The 20261-nt window shown below is 32.0% G+C and overlaps 1 protein-coding gene across 1 annotated transcript; it reads right to left on the reverse strand.

Moving 5' to 3' along the window:
* Window positions 1-3504: 3504 nt before the first annotated feature.
* LOC148599365 (uncharacterized) lies at window positions 3505-20058 on the reverse strand. Its single transcript, XM_088557514.1, has 4 exons — window positions 19884-20058; window positions 8494-8633; window positions 7362-7478; window positions 3505-5700 (listed from the first exon to the last, which is right to left on the reverse strand). Exons 2-4 carry the CDS (start codon window positions 8615-8617, stop codon window positions 4166-4168), a joined length of 1776 nt encoding a protein of 591 aa, XP_088413640.1. The 5' UTR covers window positions 8618-8633; window positions 19884-20058; the 3' UTR covers window positions 3505-4165.
* Window positions 20059-20261: the final 203 nt, after the last annotated feature.

A 20261-nucleotide genomic window follows, 5' to 3' on the forward strand; every position in this document is an offset into this window, starting at 1 on the left:
ACAAAGACAGGTTTAAAAATGTACATTTACAATTTTCAATCAACTTCATTGAGCAAAGGTGTCATTACTGTTCCTGGAGTGAGGACAATAACTCTTGGCTCGCAAATAAGGTTATCAAAAGAAAATGCCTTTGAACATGGAAAGGGCAATGAATATAAAAATTAATTTCAAACAGTTCAAAGAAATACAATATACTCTCAGCTACTATGTCCTTGGATTCAAATATTTTTGAAGTGAGGGCAGTATACATTGGAGCTGTATAGTCAACATTATATACACCTTGGAAAAGTTGAGCATTTCTTTAAGTCTAAGTGTAAGAATCAGGCAAAATGGGAAAAATCAGAAACATGCAAGTCAAAAACCCACCAGTCTGACAATGTAATATCACTCAAGGATACTTTCTCCATTTGAATAGACCATTATTTGATCTCTGCATCACTGGCTTTGCTCAGAAATTTTTCAATAGAATGTAAAAAAATGAGGTTTTTGACAGAGTCATCTGCCCTTGAAATGTTCATTTTCAGTGCATTTCAATGAAACTGCAACTCAATGGGCCAGCATGATATGGATAATCTTATCTGTTTTCCTTGATTCTGATGGTGAAAATAGTCAAATCAATAGTCAATATCAAAATGGCGTTATTTTCATACTTAAGATTTCCACTTATTGGAATGAATTTTTACTAGACTTTGCCTATAGCTAAATTAATCTTATGTCCCATGTTTATATTTGAATTTTTGTTAATTTAACTTAAACTGAAAGAAAACAAACTTAATCAAGAATTTCAAGCAGGAATCTGCCTGGTTATTTATAAACCTTGGTTTGTCAATTACTGCAACAGGCATCGTGTTGGTTTAGAGACGAAAAGTAGAAAAGACATTTCATATAGAAATGCAAGATCCTAAAAAGTAAAAAATATCACAATGCTTCCACACATTTTGTGTATTAACATGTTGAGATTTTGTCATTAAAATATTTTTGGATATAAATTGTATATATAGAAAATGACGAAAATAATACATAAACGTAGCAGCTCATGATATAGCTAGATCTATATATACATTGTCACAAATGTTTTCATTATCACAAAAAAAAAACATGAAAATGCTGAAAATGCATTGAACAAGAAAAATAACTAAACAATATACAAAACAGTTTGTTCTGCTTTGTTTTCAAGTTAAGCAAACCTTAAAATTAAGAATTAATAAGGTTTAAATGCCATTTAAAAATCTGACATCCAACAAGCATTAAAAATCATTTAAGTTCATTTTTGTGAAATACCATGCCCTTTAAAATCCAAAATGATATCAGGCGGTTGAGCAAAATATGCTTTATATATTTAACTTAGTTTTTGGTTCAAAATGTCATATCTTGTACGGAAACTACAATATAGTCATAAGCTAGTGTTATAAACCGTTATAAACTAAGGGTAGATCAAACCTAATACATCAAGCATAAATGTCTAGTATAATTTCAATTGAGCTCATTCTTTGTTTACAATGCACCACCATGTTGCTATGAACAAAGTCTCATTCCGGGAGGAGAATGTGTGATACTTTCTTTTGGGAAAGCTTACAACATTTATACTCAGCAAATAATTTCCAAATTATTATTCCATAGATAAATAAATATAAAATCCTATCCATTGATGTATTAAATGACAAAACAGCACCTACGCACATGTGCAAACGTCTACTTTCTGCTGACAAATTCTGACTTCCGTCCGATTATTTTTCAGCCATTCCATCTATATAAGAGTATCTCACTATTTCTTATTGAAAAATATTTTTTGCATTAGGTTTTATATTAAGAAAAAAATTAAAAAACAACAAAGAGAAAATATCTGCAATAAAATGTTCTACAGAAATGTATCGGGATTTTAATCTGAATTCTTTTAGTTCAGTAACACTACAAATAAGAATCCTGCAAAATATGATTCATGGTTGGAAAGCCTACATATTTTTATGTTTGATATTTTGCTTAAAATGTCATAGTCAACAGAAAGTAACATGTGGCTTTTCATATCACCCTTGTTCATAGGAGATAAAAAATTATATAGAATGTACTGTAGACTTTAATATTAAGGGAGAAAACTCTGTAAATGACATTAAATTACAAAAGAAACTATTGGATTTTCCATGTTGATCATCTAAGAACAGTTAGATTGGAATGAACAGTTATATATTTCATCATATAGATCTATAAAGTAACTAAATAACAAAAATAAAAATATGTAGATTTTTTTAGATGTATCTCACTTTACAGAATTAGCATGATTCTTATAAAGACTGCTACTTAACACTTAATATTTTCAAACATAATTTTTACTATTGTGAGGATTTACTTATACCTACAAGTAAATCTTCAAATCAGGTTTGCAATAAAATGTTCAAAAGTATCAGAAAAAAAGTTGCCACAATCTATAGACTGAATACATAGTTTGTGTATTAGGTAAGATCTACCTTTAATTTAATGCAAACATTTCCTATGGGGAAATTTGCCAAAACGAAAAAAAAATAAAATGAGATAAAAAAAAACTGAGATTACTTTCTGTATAAAAAAAACCATAAAAAATAGTTTTGGCATATCATAATCATGCTTTGTTCTAGGGAAGAATTGTATTAATCAATTTGATCTTAACCTTAGTGTCAAATTGAAATATACACGTACATGTATGTACTGTTGTTCATTTAAAAGAGTTAAGAAAGAAATTAATTCTGAAATACTGAATATTGAGAAGCTAGGAAATAAATGAATTTATAAATACTTGGTTTTCAAAAAAAAGCATTGAGTATGAAATATACAAGTTCTATAAGGCAAAGAGAAAATATACATGTTAATGTATCTCAAAATTAAAAAAAAAATCAATTTACATAACTCACATATTTCACACACAATATTAGACAAAATACATAAAAACTACATGTAACACCTATACATGTACATTGTACCTTGTACAATTGAGACAAATATATTTATTTGGTCACATTGACAACAAATGGACATAAAATTTGGTAAATGAAAAAAAATATTGGTCTACAATGGCAATTGTTGTAGTATGCAATTAATAAAAAAAAACACCCTAAAAATGTGTTGAAATGATACTGATATCCACAGCTCCCCTCTATCAATAAAAGTTTATATATATACATATATATTGTATTGAGTTCATACTATTGTGACCCAAAGTCACATGCAAGAACCCACTTGATAATGTAGTACATGTACATGCATGTACGAACTTTTATGGCAATGTCGCCCCATTTTAATGGCAAAAATGGAACTCAAATTCCAGTTGAAACCCTGTAGTTGCGACAGACACATGGACCAAAAAAGCATATGACCTCAACATAGGTAGGGGAGAAATACAATGTAAATGTATAACAATTGCATCTTTGGCTATTGTAATTTAATTTCTTGCTTCTCAGGCAATTTTTCATGAAAACTAACAAGGGACGAGACATTTCTTTTTACGTTATTATTGCCCCAAGAGTGGTGAAGGTGTTTTTTTTTCTTTATATCTTATTGATACTGCAAATAAAAACAAAAAAGGGTAACAAAGCAACTTTAAATGGGATGAGAGATTGCCTGAAAACCATTAAATTATTTTAGTTGTTCTTTTATAATTCTAATTTTAGAGATTTTTTCTTTCTTAATTTATATTTAAATCTATTTGTACATGTTATTCAACATTTGAGGACAAAATGTGAATAAAATCTAAATAACAGTAAATACTGAACAGTCCAAGGGAAGTAACTCTTAATTTTAAGACCTATTACAAATTTCTGTGGAATTTTTATAAGCAAAAGCTTAGTTAGCACATAATCTTTAGATTGGATATATTTTATATGCCAATCACAATAACACATACATGTATAGTTTTTTAAAAGACTGAAACATCAAAATACACGGCTGAAAAGTCATTTACACAGTTAAATTTGGTTCTGCAATTTCTTTTAAAGTTACCTAAAAATTCTAGTTTACTTCCTACTAAAAACCCTTCATTGATGACATTTTTCATCTAAAATAAAAAATGTGGGAAGGAAATGAAAAATTCATATAAAAAGCCCATTTTTTAACAATATAAACTGATTACAGTAAGTACACATAAATGAAATCTATTAATAAATGCCTTTTAAAAAATATAGACTAGTAATACTTATTATTAGGCAGAAACATGTACTGTTTCAACTAAAGATTCTTTGATAATTTCACCAAAATTCTGTCCAATTTCAGCAGATGTCTTTTCCTGCCATATTTTTGTAGAATTATGGGAACTTCCTGTCTGTTGCTGGGCAACGCAGTGGGTACCAGTTTGTGACTGGTTGGATGAGCCTTTATCAAGATCAATGTATGTTTTCACATCACAATCTATTGCGTATGAATCATCATATTTCTCCACCTTAATGCCATCTGTAAAACCATTCTCTTGACAGTTCATGTGTGAAGATATGGCGGGACATGCTTCAGCGATTTTATCGCAGGTTGTGTTGGTCATTATGGTGTACTGAGATGAAGGAGTTGTGTTCTGTGATCCTGCGTAATTTCCCCAATTATTGGGCATGGCACCAGTCATATTGTCTAGTTTATAGAATTGGTTTGAAGAGTTTAACGATGTGTACTTTTTCTCTGTTTGAGAGTCTGTTATGAATGTTGTATGTGACGCAGCATGATTACAGAACTCTGCATTAGGGGAAGTTCCTGCAGAATATGGAGTTAAAGTCTGATATGATTTTTCATGATATTCTAAAGATTCGTACGGTGGACTGTTCTCATTTGAACTTGTCTCAGAGTAAGAACTATCATCTTCTTTATATGTATATAAAGATGACATGCTCTCACTATTGTAGATTTCTTCTGATTCATTGTACATGAAAACTCTTGGTATAATATTTGAATGAGATTCTCGGTATTGTTGAGACTGGTACAACAGTGCTGCCCTCTGTTGTTGGGCCTCGAGTGATGCATACTGAACCTCCTGCATCATGACATTACAAACATCAGAATTCTGACAGTCTCGACAACTTCCAAGTTCGTTGCTGTTAAATTCAGTCAAGTCTATAGATTTTTGTTCATCATCAGAACAATGTGCAGAATCAACATCAGACTCATTTTTGTCTTGTTCTAATTCTTGACCTTTTTGTTTTTTTGAAACAGGAGACAATCTATCTTCTTCTTTCTTATCAAGCTGTAGACGCATCAATGTATGGATAAAATGAGTTCTTACACGAATAGGGTTAAATTCAATTCTTCCTTGCACATTTCCACAGCCATCTTTCGTGCAACCACAAGGAAAATAGAGTCTGTCAACTTGACATTGTATACCATCCTGACTACATGCACATGTCTCAGGGTCACAGAATACTTGGCAATCGCAGCCACAGACTTCACGAGAGTTTCGAATATCTCGACAAGAATCTTTTTCACCACTGTCAATTTTCTTTACACCTGACTGTCGTAACAGCATACGTCTTTGACGTGTTGACATTGGTGTCAAAACATACAAATCGTCATTTTCAAAATCAGAATCATCTTCCAGTTCATCTTCATCATCATCTTCTTCATCACTTTCAAGCAGTTTAGCATTTTTCCTTTCTTCCTTTTTCATTTCTTCAATCATCAACATGTGAAGACGTTTCTGTTCCTTAGCATGATCTGTGATTGTAAATGTCTCTTCATAACTGTGCTTATCAATCATCCCTAAAAAAAATTGTAGAAGTTTAGTTATAATTATTTGGTAGAATATATCCTCAGACCTTATTTTGTGAGGTCAATTAAGTGGAATTCGTGGCCAAATCACAAGTGAATATACAGTAGAAAAAAATCATAACTGTAAAATTTAGATTTGAAAGAGTAATCAAGGGAACCAAGAATCTAGCGGAAATCAGAAGAATGTAATCCAGGGACCAAGACCAGACATGGAAAACAGACAAACATAACAAAGAACATAAAGTAACTAAAATAATACATACAAAGCAACAAAGGTAAATGACCAACTCGGACTTCACTAAAAACTAGGAGCACGGACCAGGTGCACTGGTAGGGTAAGCATCCTCTGCTTATCTAGAAACACCTCCGAGTCGCTCATAAAAAGTCAAGTCCAGGGTAGACGAAAGAAGAAGGGAAAACTATGACATAGCAAAACTGCGCCTTAAAGCAGACAACTACCAGGTATGAATATTGAAAACCTAAACCAACTCTCATTCTATTTTAACCTTTCTTTTCAGTGCTATTTTCCCACATAAACGGGATGGTTGATAATGTACTTTAAGAAAGGGTGCTAATTCTAGTGCACAAACAAAAAACTCCAAGTCAAAAAAAAAGAAATTGTTTTTCAAAATGTTTTTTTCTCTCAAAATCATGCCACCATATGTACAGTAGTTAATACAAATTTTTTCAGATAACTTTTAATGATAAAAACCTTTGTTGAAAAACATTGACAAATGTGACAGATGATATTATTGATATTAACTTTAATTTTTACATGACTATTAATAGGATAAATATTACATGAACACCTTGTACTTTATTAGATAAAATCAGAATCTAGCTTTAATATAAAATGGTCAGTCAATTCATACAAGAAACAGGGCATTAATGGAACATCTGGTGATACATGTATCCCAACATGCAATGATGAAAAAAGGGGGATGGCAAAATGTTCTAAATGACCTACCTTGAAAACCACATTTTGGATTTTGCTAAACATTGAACTGAACCTGTTTTTATGGTGCTAAACAACAATGCAAAGTTTAAAAAAATTCAATTGTTCTCAAGTCATCAACTATAAACTGTCAGGGGACAGACACAATTTAAGTTTACATGTGGTTTATAACCACTGCCTTCAACATATACAAATTGTATGTAAACTGATAATTACAACTACATGTATTTATTGCAAATATTTAAAAGAATTATCAGCCTTCATTTTAATTGAAAATGATGACTAATACACACAGTTATACATGTACATGTATACCTTACAATGTAAGCCTATTTAAATATATATGCAAATAACAATTACACATTGTAAATGTAAGTAGTCTTACTAAACCAAAATTTTCACATCAATATTTTTTTTACAAACAAGGAGCACACATAAATAGAAAAAAAAATTCATCAATATTTCACAAAAAGTTGTTGAAAGCATATTTGAGTTGTTGTGTAAAGTGTAAATCATTGACAGACAGACACTGGTATACCACAATACATCTTGTCTTTTGACATATGCATAGAAGAGAGTGGTAAACAATCATATGTCCATCAGAAGATTGGCTCATCAAATTTTGAGAGAGAAAAAAAAGGAAATTGTCCAACACAGATGTTTCACATGACCCCATGAACTAATGTGCATAACTAACCCAGTGTCGACCCTCCTTCACTTGGTACACACGTAAAACCCTGTGTTCTGTTAAAATAATACACTGTCACATTTTTGAACTTCACTGACTTTTTATGCCGCTTTCTCTTGGTCATCACTGAAATGTAGAAAAAGAATTATAGTAGTTGATGAGCATGCATGATATATACATTGTACTTCCATGAGGTAGGACTGACTGGGAGTAGAACAAAAAAAAAGTTTTCTTTCAGAAGTGTACATTTGTATGTTAAAAATGGTCATTGATTACCCAACTGTTAATGTAAAAGTGTCTACTTTGTTAAAAAAATCAGTATGTACATCCATACATGCATATTTGTAAATGTTTAAATCAGTTGGTTAAATCAGTGTTTTTTCTTAAGTTGAAAGGTCAAACTGAACACAGATATTTACCTTCCATCTTGACCCCAACCAGAAACAAAATATTCTGATTAACGATTAGAAGGTACTTTTCATAAATTTGAGCAGTCATTCTGCATATGAATCCAAAATTTGAAATAAACTTACAAGCAGATAAAGGTTAACTGTAAACCAACTGTCACAGGTATATAAAAATACATTTTGAAGCTGTAAAATAAGTCCCTTTATTATGAAATAGACCTTTGAAATTAGATGCAAAATCAAATAAACCCATAAAACAATTTGTCTACATCAAATGTGAAAATTACATGTACATGTTGTATATATACAGTAGTTTCATAAAAGAAGTTGGTTTACAATACATGTAGCTACATGTAGCAATCAAACCTTAATAAGAGAGGTCCTACATGTCCCTTGATGTGTACATGTATACAAACTGCTTGATTTGTTATTACCTATGGTGGTCGATGCTTTGTACACTCTGCTACTACTGGTTAGAGAGAGGATCTACATGTACATGTACCCCTCATTACATTTAGAGGTTGGAGCTTCTGTGCTACTACTGGCTAGAGAGGACCTACATGTACATGTACACATCATTACCAATGGAGGTTGGTGCTTTATACACTGTGATACTACTGGTTAGAGAGGACCTACATGTACATGTACACATCATTACCAATGGAGGTTGGTGCTTTATACACTGTGATACTACTGGTTAGAGAGGACCTACATGTACATGTACACATCATTACCTATAGAGGTCGGAGCTTCTGTACTACTATTGGTTAACACAGAACTACTACTGTTTTCATCCAAATCATTGTCTGATGTAATAGGTGATTCCCCTTCTATATCTGAAATCTTCCTCTTCAACATTGTGTATAGCTACATTCTGCAATTAAAAATATATCGTATATAAAAACTACAAAGATTTTTTAAAATCAAGAATCACTGGTAAATATAGAATTAGTAGTTACTTTCCTCTTCATTTTTATCATTTATTACTTAAGTTATACAAAAGATTCATTGTGTAAGCATTGCTACATGTACAGTGTGTCCTTGAAAACTAAAAATAGCTTACAATGGTAGATACAGGGTTTCAATCCAAGAAATGCTTTGGGGATATTTCATTCCTTAATTAATGATAGAGGGGTACTATGTTTTTTTAACATCCTTTAATCTAGTTTTTCCTGTTCATTAAACACACCCATGTACATGCATTTTTAGTTTAAATAAGTACATGTATAATTCACAAAGAGGGAAAGGAGAAATGGTGATTTGTCTATTACATTTGAGGTTGGTACTTGTTTAAAATCTGTGTTTAACAGAAAGAAGATTTCACTAGTTACAGGCACCTTCATACCTTGTTAAAATTCAGTACAGGACTTGCAATGTACATTGTACATGTATGAATTTCAGTTCATATTATCATGTAAAAACTATGCTGAATTAAAAAAAATTAATCAAACAATATTGTTGGACAAGGCCATTTTTTGAATAAAGCCTATACAACTACTTTCTGTGGACAATTTCACCTTCATAATTTTGCCCTTTTTTTACCTTAATCACTTTGCCCCTATCAAACGGCAACATGGAATATCAATAGAAAGTGATTACACTCAAGGGTTTGGGCTGGGAACTGAAAATGTTTTTGGTACAGACAGCAGAAGCACCAATTAGTTAGTATCTTTTAGTAAGAGATGGCGAGTAACTAATGACACTTTTACAGAATCTTTTAGTAAGAGATGTCGAGTCGCTAATGACACTTTTACAGAATCTTTTAGTAAGAGATGTCGAGTCGCTAATGACACTTTTACAGAATCTTTTAGTAAGAGATGTCGAGTCGCTAATAACACTTTTACAGAATCTTTTATTTAGTAAGAGATGGCAAGTAACTAATGACACTTTAATAGAATCTTTTAGTAAGAGACAGCGAGTCACTAATGACACTTTTACAGAATCTTTTAGAAAGAGATGTCGAGTCACTAATGACACTTTTACAGAATCTTTTAGTAAGAGACAGCGAGTCACTAATGACACTTTTATAGAATGATGTCTAGAAACAATCTTAAACAGAATTCCTGATTTATTGATTTAATCATTAAAATGTTACAAATACCTTCAAGGAGACTAACAAGTACAATGTATATATGACCTGACCAGGGATCTTTAAACAAAATCAAGGTAAATCTACCTGTAAACTCCAGACATAATTTTCATCAAAGGGAAATAACAAGATTTTTACCTGTGTGCTTCAGGTTTTTTTTTAATATCAAATCATTCAGACATCACACTAAGGAAATGATACTATATTCATTGTACATGTACATCCTTTATCAAGAGGAACTTCACAGTTCAATAAGTGCTTTCTTTTGTAAGGCATACAGTACATAAAGACATGAAGTACATAAATGGTAGATTCACATCTAAACTTCACAAAAAATATGGGGTGGGTTGGAAGATTTTAATTTTAAAATTTTTAATTTGATATTTGATAGCTTAATTTCAGCTATTTGACGCATATACATGTATATATTCTAAATCCACAGCAACATCACTTTCAGGAAAGAAAACATCATTTTAGTTCTCATTCCAAGCAATGCAAATTTGTGTGCTATAGAACCTCAATACAAAAAACTGACACTAAAAATCCTATTTTGCTATTTTCCCTCTACATTAGACCAGGCATCCGCAGACAAAAAATGTGAATGACAACGTGAGTTCAAATTTATTTCTAATGAATGTAAATTGATACATGTATGTCCACTCCCAAATAAAACTGGCCACTCACCAACTTATTTCTTATTAAATGAATACTTTACCAAAAAAGTTCACTAATCAGACTGATTAAGAAAATTGCAATTGACTTCTACACTTAGCAAACACAACTATTATATTATCTATATACATTTAGCTGTTCCGTTGGATGTCCTATCCTTAATGAGCATCCAGATTTTGTATATACTTTAGCACAATGTATAGTAGATACATGTACAAATGTACGTGTATGTAGAATGTGAATCATAAAAGTACATGTACATGTAAGTTGGGTTCCACACTAAGAAAATATCATGGTCCCAATAAGTATGTACATGTATGTACAAGTACAATGTATACAATATACAAAGAAGTTATAAAATTGATTCCAATGTTACAGGTCACATCAAGGAAAAGACAGACTTCTAGAAAAATAGTTTTTTAATTTAATGTAAAAGATTGAAAAAAAAAATAGGCTGGAACCATCCCCTTACTAAACCTCTAGATCTGCCTCTGCTGGACAAAACTGAGATTTGACATTTTCACTTGTATAATAAGTATAAAAATGAAAATTTCTGCTGGACCTGATAAGTCAGATGGCCCTGTGAATTTAGCCCTGACTGAGACCAGTGATATTGTTCACCTAAAATTATTTATGATATAAGGCTGTTTCCACATCTGGTCTCTGTGGTAGGGATTGACAGTTTTCTCCTCAACGCTTTTCACCTGACAAAGGCCACAAGGTTGAAAATGTTGGCTCATATTTTTTTCAATATTTTTATGTTTTATTAATATTTTATTTGTATTTACATGTACATGTAGTTCCTTTTTACCTTTTAAACATGGTTATTGTTCACTAATTCATTATTGTTATTTACATTTAAATTGAGCCACTTCACAACACACATTATTTTTAAATGATTATGAATGGTCTTTTCCTTTACATCTTCTATAAAATTAAACATTTTAACTACAAATTCAAGGTTTTGCAGGGTTATTCTGAATTTCCCAGTTAAAAAAAAACATGTATTTTCCCAACAAAAAAGAATGAGGTACATGTAGTTCTGAAAAATAAAAGCCAACAATGTAACTGGTCAGACAGTTTGGCCTTATCACAGATTTGAATCCCATAATAACCATGTACATTTTGTACCTTAGTAAGTTCTAATGTAAACTGTGACTTTCATGACGGCATAAATCAGAAAGGTCACAACTTAGCAATGGACAACAGCTTTCATGGCTAAGGTATACTGTAGGAGGACATATCCTTCATTGAGAAATGAAATATGAATGTTATACAGGAACACAATACAACCTAAGATGGTCTTGAAATCTTCAAATAACCATACAGTACATTTCTGTATAGAATTACACAAGAAGCTGCATATAGAATGTCAGTTACACTTGTTCATACAAATGCACTTAGAAATTAAATATAGACAAAGCAAATCTTAAAAGGACATACATGTATTTGTATATAATACACACTAAAGGAAGTGCATGTACATGTGTACACTTGTAAACAGTCCAGTCAAGCTAGTCCCAGGTTCTAAAATTCCAATGTAACTTATCTTACATATACATGTACAATTGTATGTGCATGTACTAATATATATGTACATTGTACAACATTACATGTAAGTAATACTTTGCCATTTTCAATGCCAGGCATCCCTGTGATATTTTAAGTTCGTTAACAATTTACCAATATTAATGTCCAGACTGTTTAAGGACAATTGACCAACATCATTTTAATTTGGAACAAATCAAGTCCTTTCCGTGAAAATGTTCAAGAAATAGCCTAATTCTATACCAACAGTAGAAAAGTTGGAAACTTTTCCACACACCAAAACAATAGAAAACTAAATCTCATTTCACTTGCATGATTTTTTACTACAAGCTTCAAACCTCCATTTTTCTCTCCAAAAAATTAGTGTTCTCCCTATAAATCTGAGATAAAATGTACATGAACATGCAGCACATTGCCTACAAAGATAGCACACTGAGTATCTCTTATTTTCCATCAAAATGTTCATTGTATACTTACATTGTACATGTACAGTACAAGTAAACTCAAATTCATCTCAGGCAACACAGTGCTAAAAATGATAGCCATGCAAAGCAAAACAATATATTATTCATTGTACATTTGTACATTGTAATATGGACAATATAATCAAACCATCAATCACAATATTTGTACAACTGTACAATTGTCAGGGGAAAAAAAAGGTCCATGTTACATGTACAAATTTATATAACTTTTGACAACATACAAATGTAATGTAAGAGTAGACCAACATGACACAAGACATATGCCTAAAAAAAGAATGTTTATTGTTAAATCACCAGTGATGAATCATACAAGTATCAAAACTTTTACAGATCATTTAAGAAGAGTGAAAATCAAGTATTGTAGAACATGTACATTCACAAGTATCTTGATGAAATGAATGGGTAGTGAGGTAGAACTTAGAAAGTACAGGTACAATGTATATTAAGGAATATATCTTTTGAGAACATGTGCATGTATAATTTGGACAAACTGACCTCTTAACTAATGCACTCTAAATATCAGACACTCTCGATTATATGTATGAAAAAGATAATCATCGTGTGACCTAAAGATCTACATATAGGTCTGCCCAAAAACCTTTTAATTAAATCGATCTTGACCAGTCCTCGCCTTCAAAATCAAGACATGTCCTAATCCATCCATCAATGCTTTTCTCTACTTGTACATGTACATTCAAAGGGTACACACATGTCCTCCAACTTTTAAAATCTACAGGTACATGTACATGTATGCAACCCATTGGCAAATCTTAAAATCTGGGTCCCATCAATGTTTCAACATTGCATAACTTGTATAATTCAATTTACCCACACATACACTTTTATTCCCGCTCAGTATTGATTTCTTCTATTTACTGAACACTTTGGTTGCCATGGTGATCTTTAATTACAATCATGAATGACATCTTTATCGGAATTCCAAAACTGGTAATTTTATTTATACACAAAGAAGTCAGGACAAAAATAAATAAAAATCAAAGTGGTATGAATTTAGTAGCAAAGAATATTTTACAGTAGCATCATATTATCCACACTGGTACAATAATGACCTTAGATTTATATTGTATATTGACTCTTAAATTTATATAAAAAAAATAAGAGTGCAATATCAATTATACATGTACACATGTAGCTGTAATACAAATGTTTTTGTACATTTATAACTAAATGATAATATCCATATTTGCAATAAATGGAAAATTTAATGCATGGAAATGTTTTCATTGTTCATGAAAGAATTCTTCAGAGAACTACATTGTAAATGTACAAGTACACTAATAGACATTCCAATATTACAGGATATCTCTGCAGAATTTTCTTGACCAACAAATACAACCTACAGCTGTACTTTTGTTTGCTGAACAGGCAGCTACATGTAATAAAATGGTTCACAGGTCACAGTTTGAAAAAAAAACCACAGAGGTGAAACCCTAAACAGTTGGGGCAAGTATGGACAAACAATTTGAACATTATACAGCTTTGAGTTTTCATTGCAGTTAGACATTCAACAGAAATATTAATTTGACCTGAATTGTAGTGGCCACTTTTGGTTCCTAATTCCTGAATGATTTCAATTAAAACCTGCAAAATCAATCCTACACTTCCTATGGGGTATGGCACCTTGTGGTACATGTATATTTTCATAACAATCCATTCCCTTTTCATGCTTTTACTGAAGTTACAAATGAATAATGCATCATCTAGAAATAAAAAAAACCCTTGTTTTTGGTCCATGCATTTGTAAGTTGACCCTTATTTTTACTTGGATCAAGCCACAACCACAAAAATCAGTCCCAGTCTTCCATATGTGGAAGACTGGCACCTTGTCTTGTGAAACTTAAATGTGAATGAGATTAATGCACTTTTACTCATTACATATGTATTGTCATAAGGAAAATGCTTGTTTCTGGCCCCTTATTTCTAAAATGTTCAAGTCTTAATCTTCAAAATCAACCCAAACTTTCCTTTGTGTATATAGCACCTTGTAAAATTTATATGTGATTAATGTACTTTTACTCAAGTTCCATGTATAAATGCATTGTCTGAACATAAAGAAACTACAAGTCATAACCTCCAATATCAATGCCAGCCTTCCTTTGGTGGTATGGCACATTGTGATACATTTTCTCAGATTCATATAGTAATTTTCTTCACCTTAAATTACCTGTGAAATAAGGGAGTTTCCATGATAAATTTTTCCGTATTTGTCAGAAAAATGACAAACAAATAAATTTAACTATTTCAAAATTGGTACTGTAGTTGAAGGGTAGGACATGGTGCTTTTGTTCAAAGAGTAATCAAGGGAACCAAGATTCCAGTGGAAATCATTAGAATATAACCCAAGGACAAAGACCAGACATGAAAAACCAACTAACACAACAAAGAATACGAAGTAACTAAAATAATACAAAATAACAGTAAAAGAAATTAGCAATAGACCTATGGACCGAGTCTACATGTATGTAAAATCAAGCAGGTCTATGATGAAATTGTCTCAAGTTGCTTTAAAATGTACAGTGCGGTCTATGTAAAATTATGATGGGTCTATGTCAACAAAAAATTCAGTTTCTAACAATGCAAAATAACAAAAGTAAATGAGCAACTCAGATTCCACTAAAACTGGGAGCATGGACTAAGTGCACTGGTAGGGTAAGCATCTTCTGCTTTTTTAGAAACCCCAGCCAAGTTGCTCATAAAAAGTCAAGTCCGGGGTAGATTACACCCATTAATTGTTAAGGCATATCTTTTTATTGACATCCTCTACACAATTTATGGTTTAAATCACATTTTCCTGGTACTTATTCAAGGTTCGGTAACGCTATTTCAAATTTCAATATTTATAAAAATAGCACATATTTTCCCAATAAAAAAGAAATGGGGTAGATTTGTCAACAATACCACTCCCATACACTATTCAACAAATTGTTGTTTGGTCATCAGAAAAAGGCTTGTTACTGGCCTCCTTTTTCATCCATAATTTTTTAAGGTTCAAGTCAGTGTTTCTACAGGTTTAATGCCAATGGGTCAATCCTATACTGTATTCTACATGTACATTGTATTTATCTACTCTCTATGGTTATTCTACGACTTTCACATGCTTGGAAAACATATTTTAAAAATCTCAATTTTACCATATGGAGTGGAGAAATACAAGAAATCTGTGAGTGATGGCTCACTAGTGATTCCCCACTTTTAATCACAAAATAAGGAAAACAAACAAAGTCCTTGGTAAGCAGGAAGTTTTTTTTTTACACTTATAAAATGTAACAAGGATTGTGAAATATGGTCCACATGCACATGTCTATGTATAATGTCCTTTTCTTCCATTGCAATATAAATGTACATGTACATGCATGCTTTTTATGCTACATGCATAGAGTAAAATGACAGGAACTTACCCTATATCAATGTGGGAAACCAGCGCTCGCCAGCTCGCCAAATATGAGTAGATATGTACATGTAATTTGGCAAGTTCTCATTAGGTTACACTTGTCAATTTGGCAACCTTCATTTGATTGGCGAGTTCCAAGGAAAGTTAACCAGCCAACAGGTTATTTAGTAAAATATCCCGTAACATCATACATTAAAAATATGTCCCTTACATTTTAAGAAGTTTAGCTTGAATATGTCAAGTGAATTTTGGCATGATATGCACAATTTTATTGACTTGTAAAGCACTGTTTACTGTCTGCCATTTTAATTTTCCGATCTTGTATTAGAATTCGAAATTATTTTAGTAATTTAAGACTTCTCTACCATAGTTTTCCTTTCCTTGTTTGTCTACTTGACTTTTTATGAGCAACCTTTCTTAAATTGGAATTATAACTTAAAAAGTTCTTATGAATGTCGTCAACAAATATGCAAGAAAATGGATAAAACGAGAACAAAGACCTTGATTCTCTGTCATAGTGGTTAAAGGCCGTGAGGTCTTTAATTTTTAAACGAATGAAAGTTTTAAGTAGGTCAATGAGTGCCAAAGCTACATTAGTTTTCAAAGACCCTGATGCAGCAAAAACAATGTCTACTATACATGACAAATATGTTGTCGTACCAGGAGACAAAGCCTAAAACAACATTGTTTTTGTCTGCAAAACATTTTACATCAAATGTTTATTATTAGAGGTAGACGTAGAAAATAATAGCAGTGATAAGACCTATACTGCTACCACTCTCTACAAAGAAGAGATTGTGGAAAACCATATATCTGTGCTATCCTGTCTATGTACTGGATTCCTAAACTCCACAAGAATCTGTACAAACGTTTCATAGCTGGATCTGCAAAATGTACCACTAAACCTCTTTCAAAACTTTTAACTTCTATACTCACACCTGTCAAAGAGGGTCTGCAGTCCTACCACAACACTTGTTACTCCCATAGTAGTATTAATTCAATGTGGATCCTGAAAAACTTGAAAGATCTTTTGGAGACAATCAGTTCAAGACTATAATCTGAATATAATATCATTAAAACCTATGATTTTTCAACACTGTATACCTCCATTCCCCATACTCCGTTAAAATCCAGACTTAAAAACATTATACATCATTGTTTTTCCAAAAAAGATGGTACACCTAGATACAAATATATAGTTCTTGGTAGAGATTCCTCATACTTTGTAAGAAATAATTCCATATCATCTTCCAAATATACAGAGGAAGATGTTTATAAAATGCTGGAATTTTTAATTGACAACATATTTGTCCTGTGTGGTGGACGTGTTTTTCAACAAACGGTTGGCATTCCAAAGGAACAAATTGTGCTCCTTCACTTGCTGACCTTATGCTTTCACTCTTAAGAGGCTGACTTTATAGCTGATTTGATCCAAAAGAAAGAATATTGTTTGGCTAGATCCCTTAAGCTCAGTTTCCACTACAGAGATGACATATTATCTTTAAACAATCCTAATTTCGGGGATTTGATATATTGCATCTACCCAAAAGAACTTGAGATAAAGGATACTACAGACACTGTAAGGTCAGCCTCATATCTTGACCTACACTTAGAAATCGATGGCAAAGGAAAACTATTGACCGAACTTTACGACAAACATGATGACTTTTCATTCAGAATTGTCAACTTTTCTTTCATCTGTGGCAACATCCCTTCAGCACCTGCGTATGGAGTATTCATATCACAACTCATACATTATGCCAGAGCTTGCCGAAACTACGCAGACTTTTTGTATCCGGCTACAACTCTAACAAATAGGGTTCTTGAACAGGGTTATGTTGCTACAAGATTGAAGTCATCACTACAGAAGTTTTATGGTTGTCATCATGAACTTGTGGATTCTTATGGTGTACCCATCTGCACCAACAACACTGATTTATTCAACAGGTCATAGTTATTCTTTCCTTGTTTGTCTACCCCGGACTTGACTTTTTATGATCAACTTGGTGGGTGTTTCTTGAAAAGCAGAGGACGCTTACCCTACTGGTGCACCTGGTCCATGCTCCCAGTTTTTAGTGGAGTCGGAGTTGCTCATTTGCTTTTGTTACTTTGTATGTATGATTTTAGTTACTTTATGTTCTTTGTTGTGTATGTCTGTTTTCCATGTCTGGTCTTTGTCCCTGGATTGCATTCTTTTGATTACCGCTATAACCTTGGTTCCCTTGATTACTCTTGCAAATTAGTTGTTTATTGTCAAAATAAAAATGAACAAGAAGCAAATGTCCTTGTTTCATAATGAAGAATCTGTTGAAATATAATTTTATTTTTAAAATCTGAGTTCAGAAATGGAGTACTTATTTTGTTACTGTAAAGTACATGAAAAACTTCAATGGGAGGGAATATTCGAAAATAGAAAAGTTTTTGATAAATTTAAAAACAAATGAATTTGGCTAGCAAGAGCAATATTCCACTAGCCAGAATGGCAAGTTAGGAAAAAATGCTTTCCCACACTGTATATTTAAGTCAACTGTAAGTCAGCATGAATTTTTATTTCTTCACTCTTCATACATGTATCTGCATGTACAAAATTTACATGTATTTCGACTTCATGCAGTCTCATAAGGTATCTCAACCCAACACAGTGGATTATCATTCGATACAAAATGTAGTATTATGTATAGTGGTCTTCTTTTCCAAACATCCAAAAATACATGTACAACAAAAATTCAGTCTTGTTCAATTTTAGAATAGAATAATACAAAAGGGTTTTTAAAATTAAATAAGTAAGCACAAAGTTAACTTTCTAGTACATGTGCATTACAACTATTTACGTGGTAGCCCAAGATGATAAAGGATACCTTGCTCTGTTTATTTGTTCCTTATCATATTTGTCCTAAGAACAGCAGCTTACAAAAGGTGCTGTGCATGCTGTATAAAGACTTTTTGTCACCTTAAGAACGGATTGCCTTTTTGCCCCAAGGTCATCAACAAGGCAATCTATAGAATAACTTGTCTCATTTGATAAAATGCCCATTTTTGATATTGGACTATACATGTTTTATCAATTTGTGGGCAAAGAAAAACAAACTTGGAACTTGCCCACCGAAGAAAGGTTCCGATAAGTTTTGGACAAAGAAAAACAGCAATCCAGCAGGCAACCCTTCACAAGATGTAATTTCTGCCACTGGCAATATATTATGACTTACATTCTTTCTAATACAGAGAAGATTTTATTAGGTCTACAAATGAAGTAGTATTCGGCAAAATCAGACGTAAAAATGCAGTAAAAAAAAGAATCGTAACGATAAAATCCAGATTTGAAATAGCAGAATTCCACTAAAAAGCAGAACAAAATCATCCTTGCTAATACCATGTCACTAACATGTTACAATAGTTGTGCATTTATATGGTTCAAGATTATGCAAGTCAACAGGATCAGACCAAATGAGGCCAAGTTGACATGTTAGATTCTGTTGAAGAAGTTGAAACAAATGAAAATTTGCCCATGTTCAAGTTTTGATAAATCTAGTGATAACTTCTAAACTCCAAACATGGCAAAGATACAAGTATATCTTATTTAAATTCCAGGTAAATTGTCTGATGCTTAGATAAGAGGAAAAATCAATGGAACAGAATATTTAAATCTTATCATAATTTAATAATGTATATTATTGGAGAATTTTACTGTTACTTCTTTGTCCTGTACGGTCTTGAAAATCAATACAAGAACAAGAGAAATGAAACTCTAATGAACTCGTGAAAATATTTACACTTAATATCTTCTTAAGAATATAAGAAATACGATTACACTTTTTTATGAATGAATGTGTATCAGTTTTCATTTTCTGAGTAATCAGAGAAGAATCGAAGCATGCTTTTTCAAGATTTTTTTCATTGTTGTGTGATAAACCGACTCACCTGTTAGTGACTGAATGAAAATGCTACAAAATACACAACACGTTGAATTGTTATTTATAGTACACTACTATAGTCATATTGTGTACATTCGGAAGGATTAGTAAACACAGTCATTATAAATGTGTACAATCATATTGCAGTCAACCATAAGTGTCCTCATCACAAAGCAGTGCTCGCTACTTTCGCGATAAATAGTTCGGAAAAATGAAACAAATACATAAAATTGAAATTCAGAATTTTCAGTTATATGAACTACCAAACTTAAATTAATTATGAAAAGCAAATTAAAAGCCTGCGTAAGACAGTAAACGAGGAGTACCGATTTCAAAAAAGTTCATACGCACTGAAAAAGTGCCAAATATGTGACGTCATATAAGA

The sequence above is a fragment of the Perna viridis genome, chromosome 13, assembly GCF_037379345.1.
Source record: "Perna viridis isolate PV_CMFRI_1.1 ecotype Kerala chromosome 13, ASM3737934v1, whole genome shotgun sequence".
Taxonomy (NCBI): Eukaryota; Metazoa; Mollusca; class Bivalvia; order Mytilida; family Mytilidae; genus Perna; species Perna viridis.

Bases quoted from the DNA above. Each gene is read 5' to 3' on its own strand.
- LOC148599365 (XM_088557514.1), bottom strand. From the start codon at position 8,617: ATGTTGAAGAGGAAGATTTCAGATATAGAAGGGGAATCACCTATTACA. The intron at 7,479-8,493 runs GTAATGATGTGT...TCTACATTTCAG, and splicing joins AGAAGCTCCGACCTCTATAG to TGATGACCAAGAGAAAGCGG. The intron at 5,701-7,361 runs GTTAGTTATGCA...AATTTTTTTTAG, and splicing joins TGAAGGAGGGTCGACACTGG to GGATGATTGATAAGCACAGT.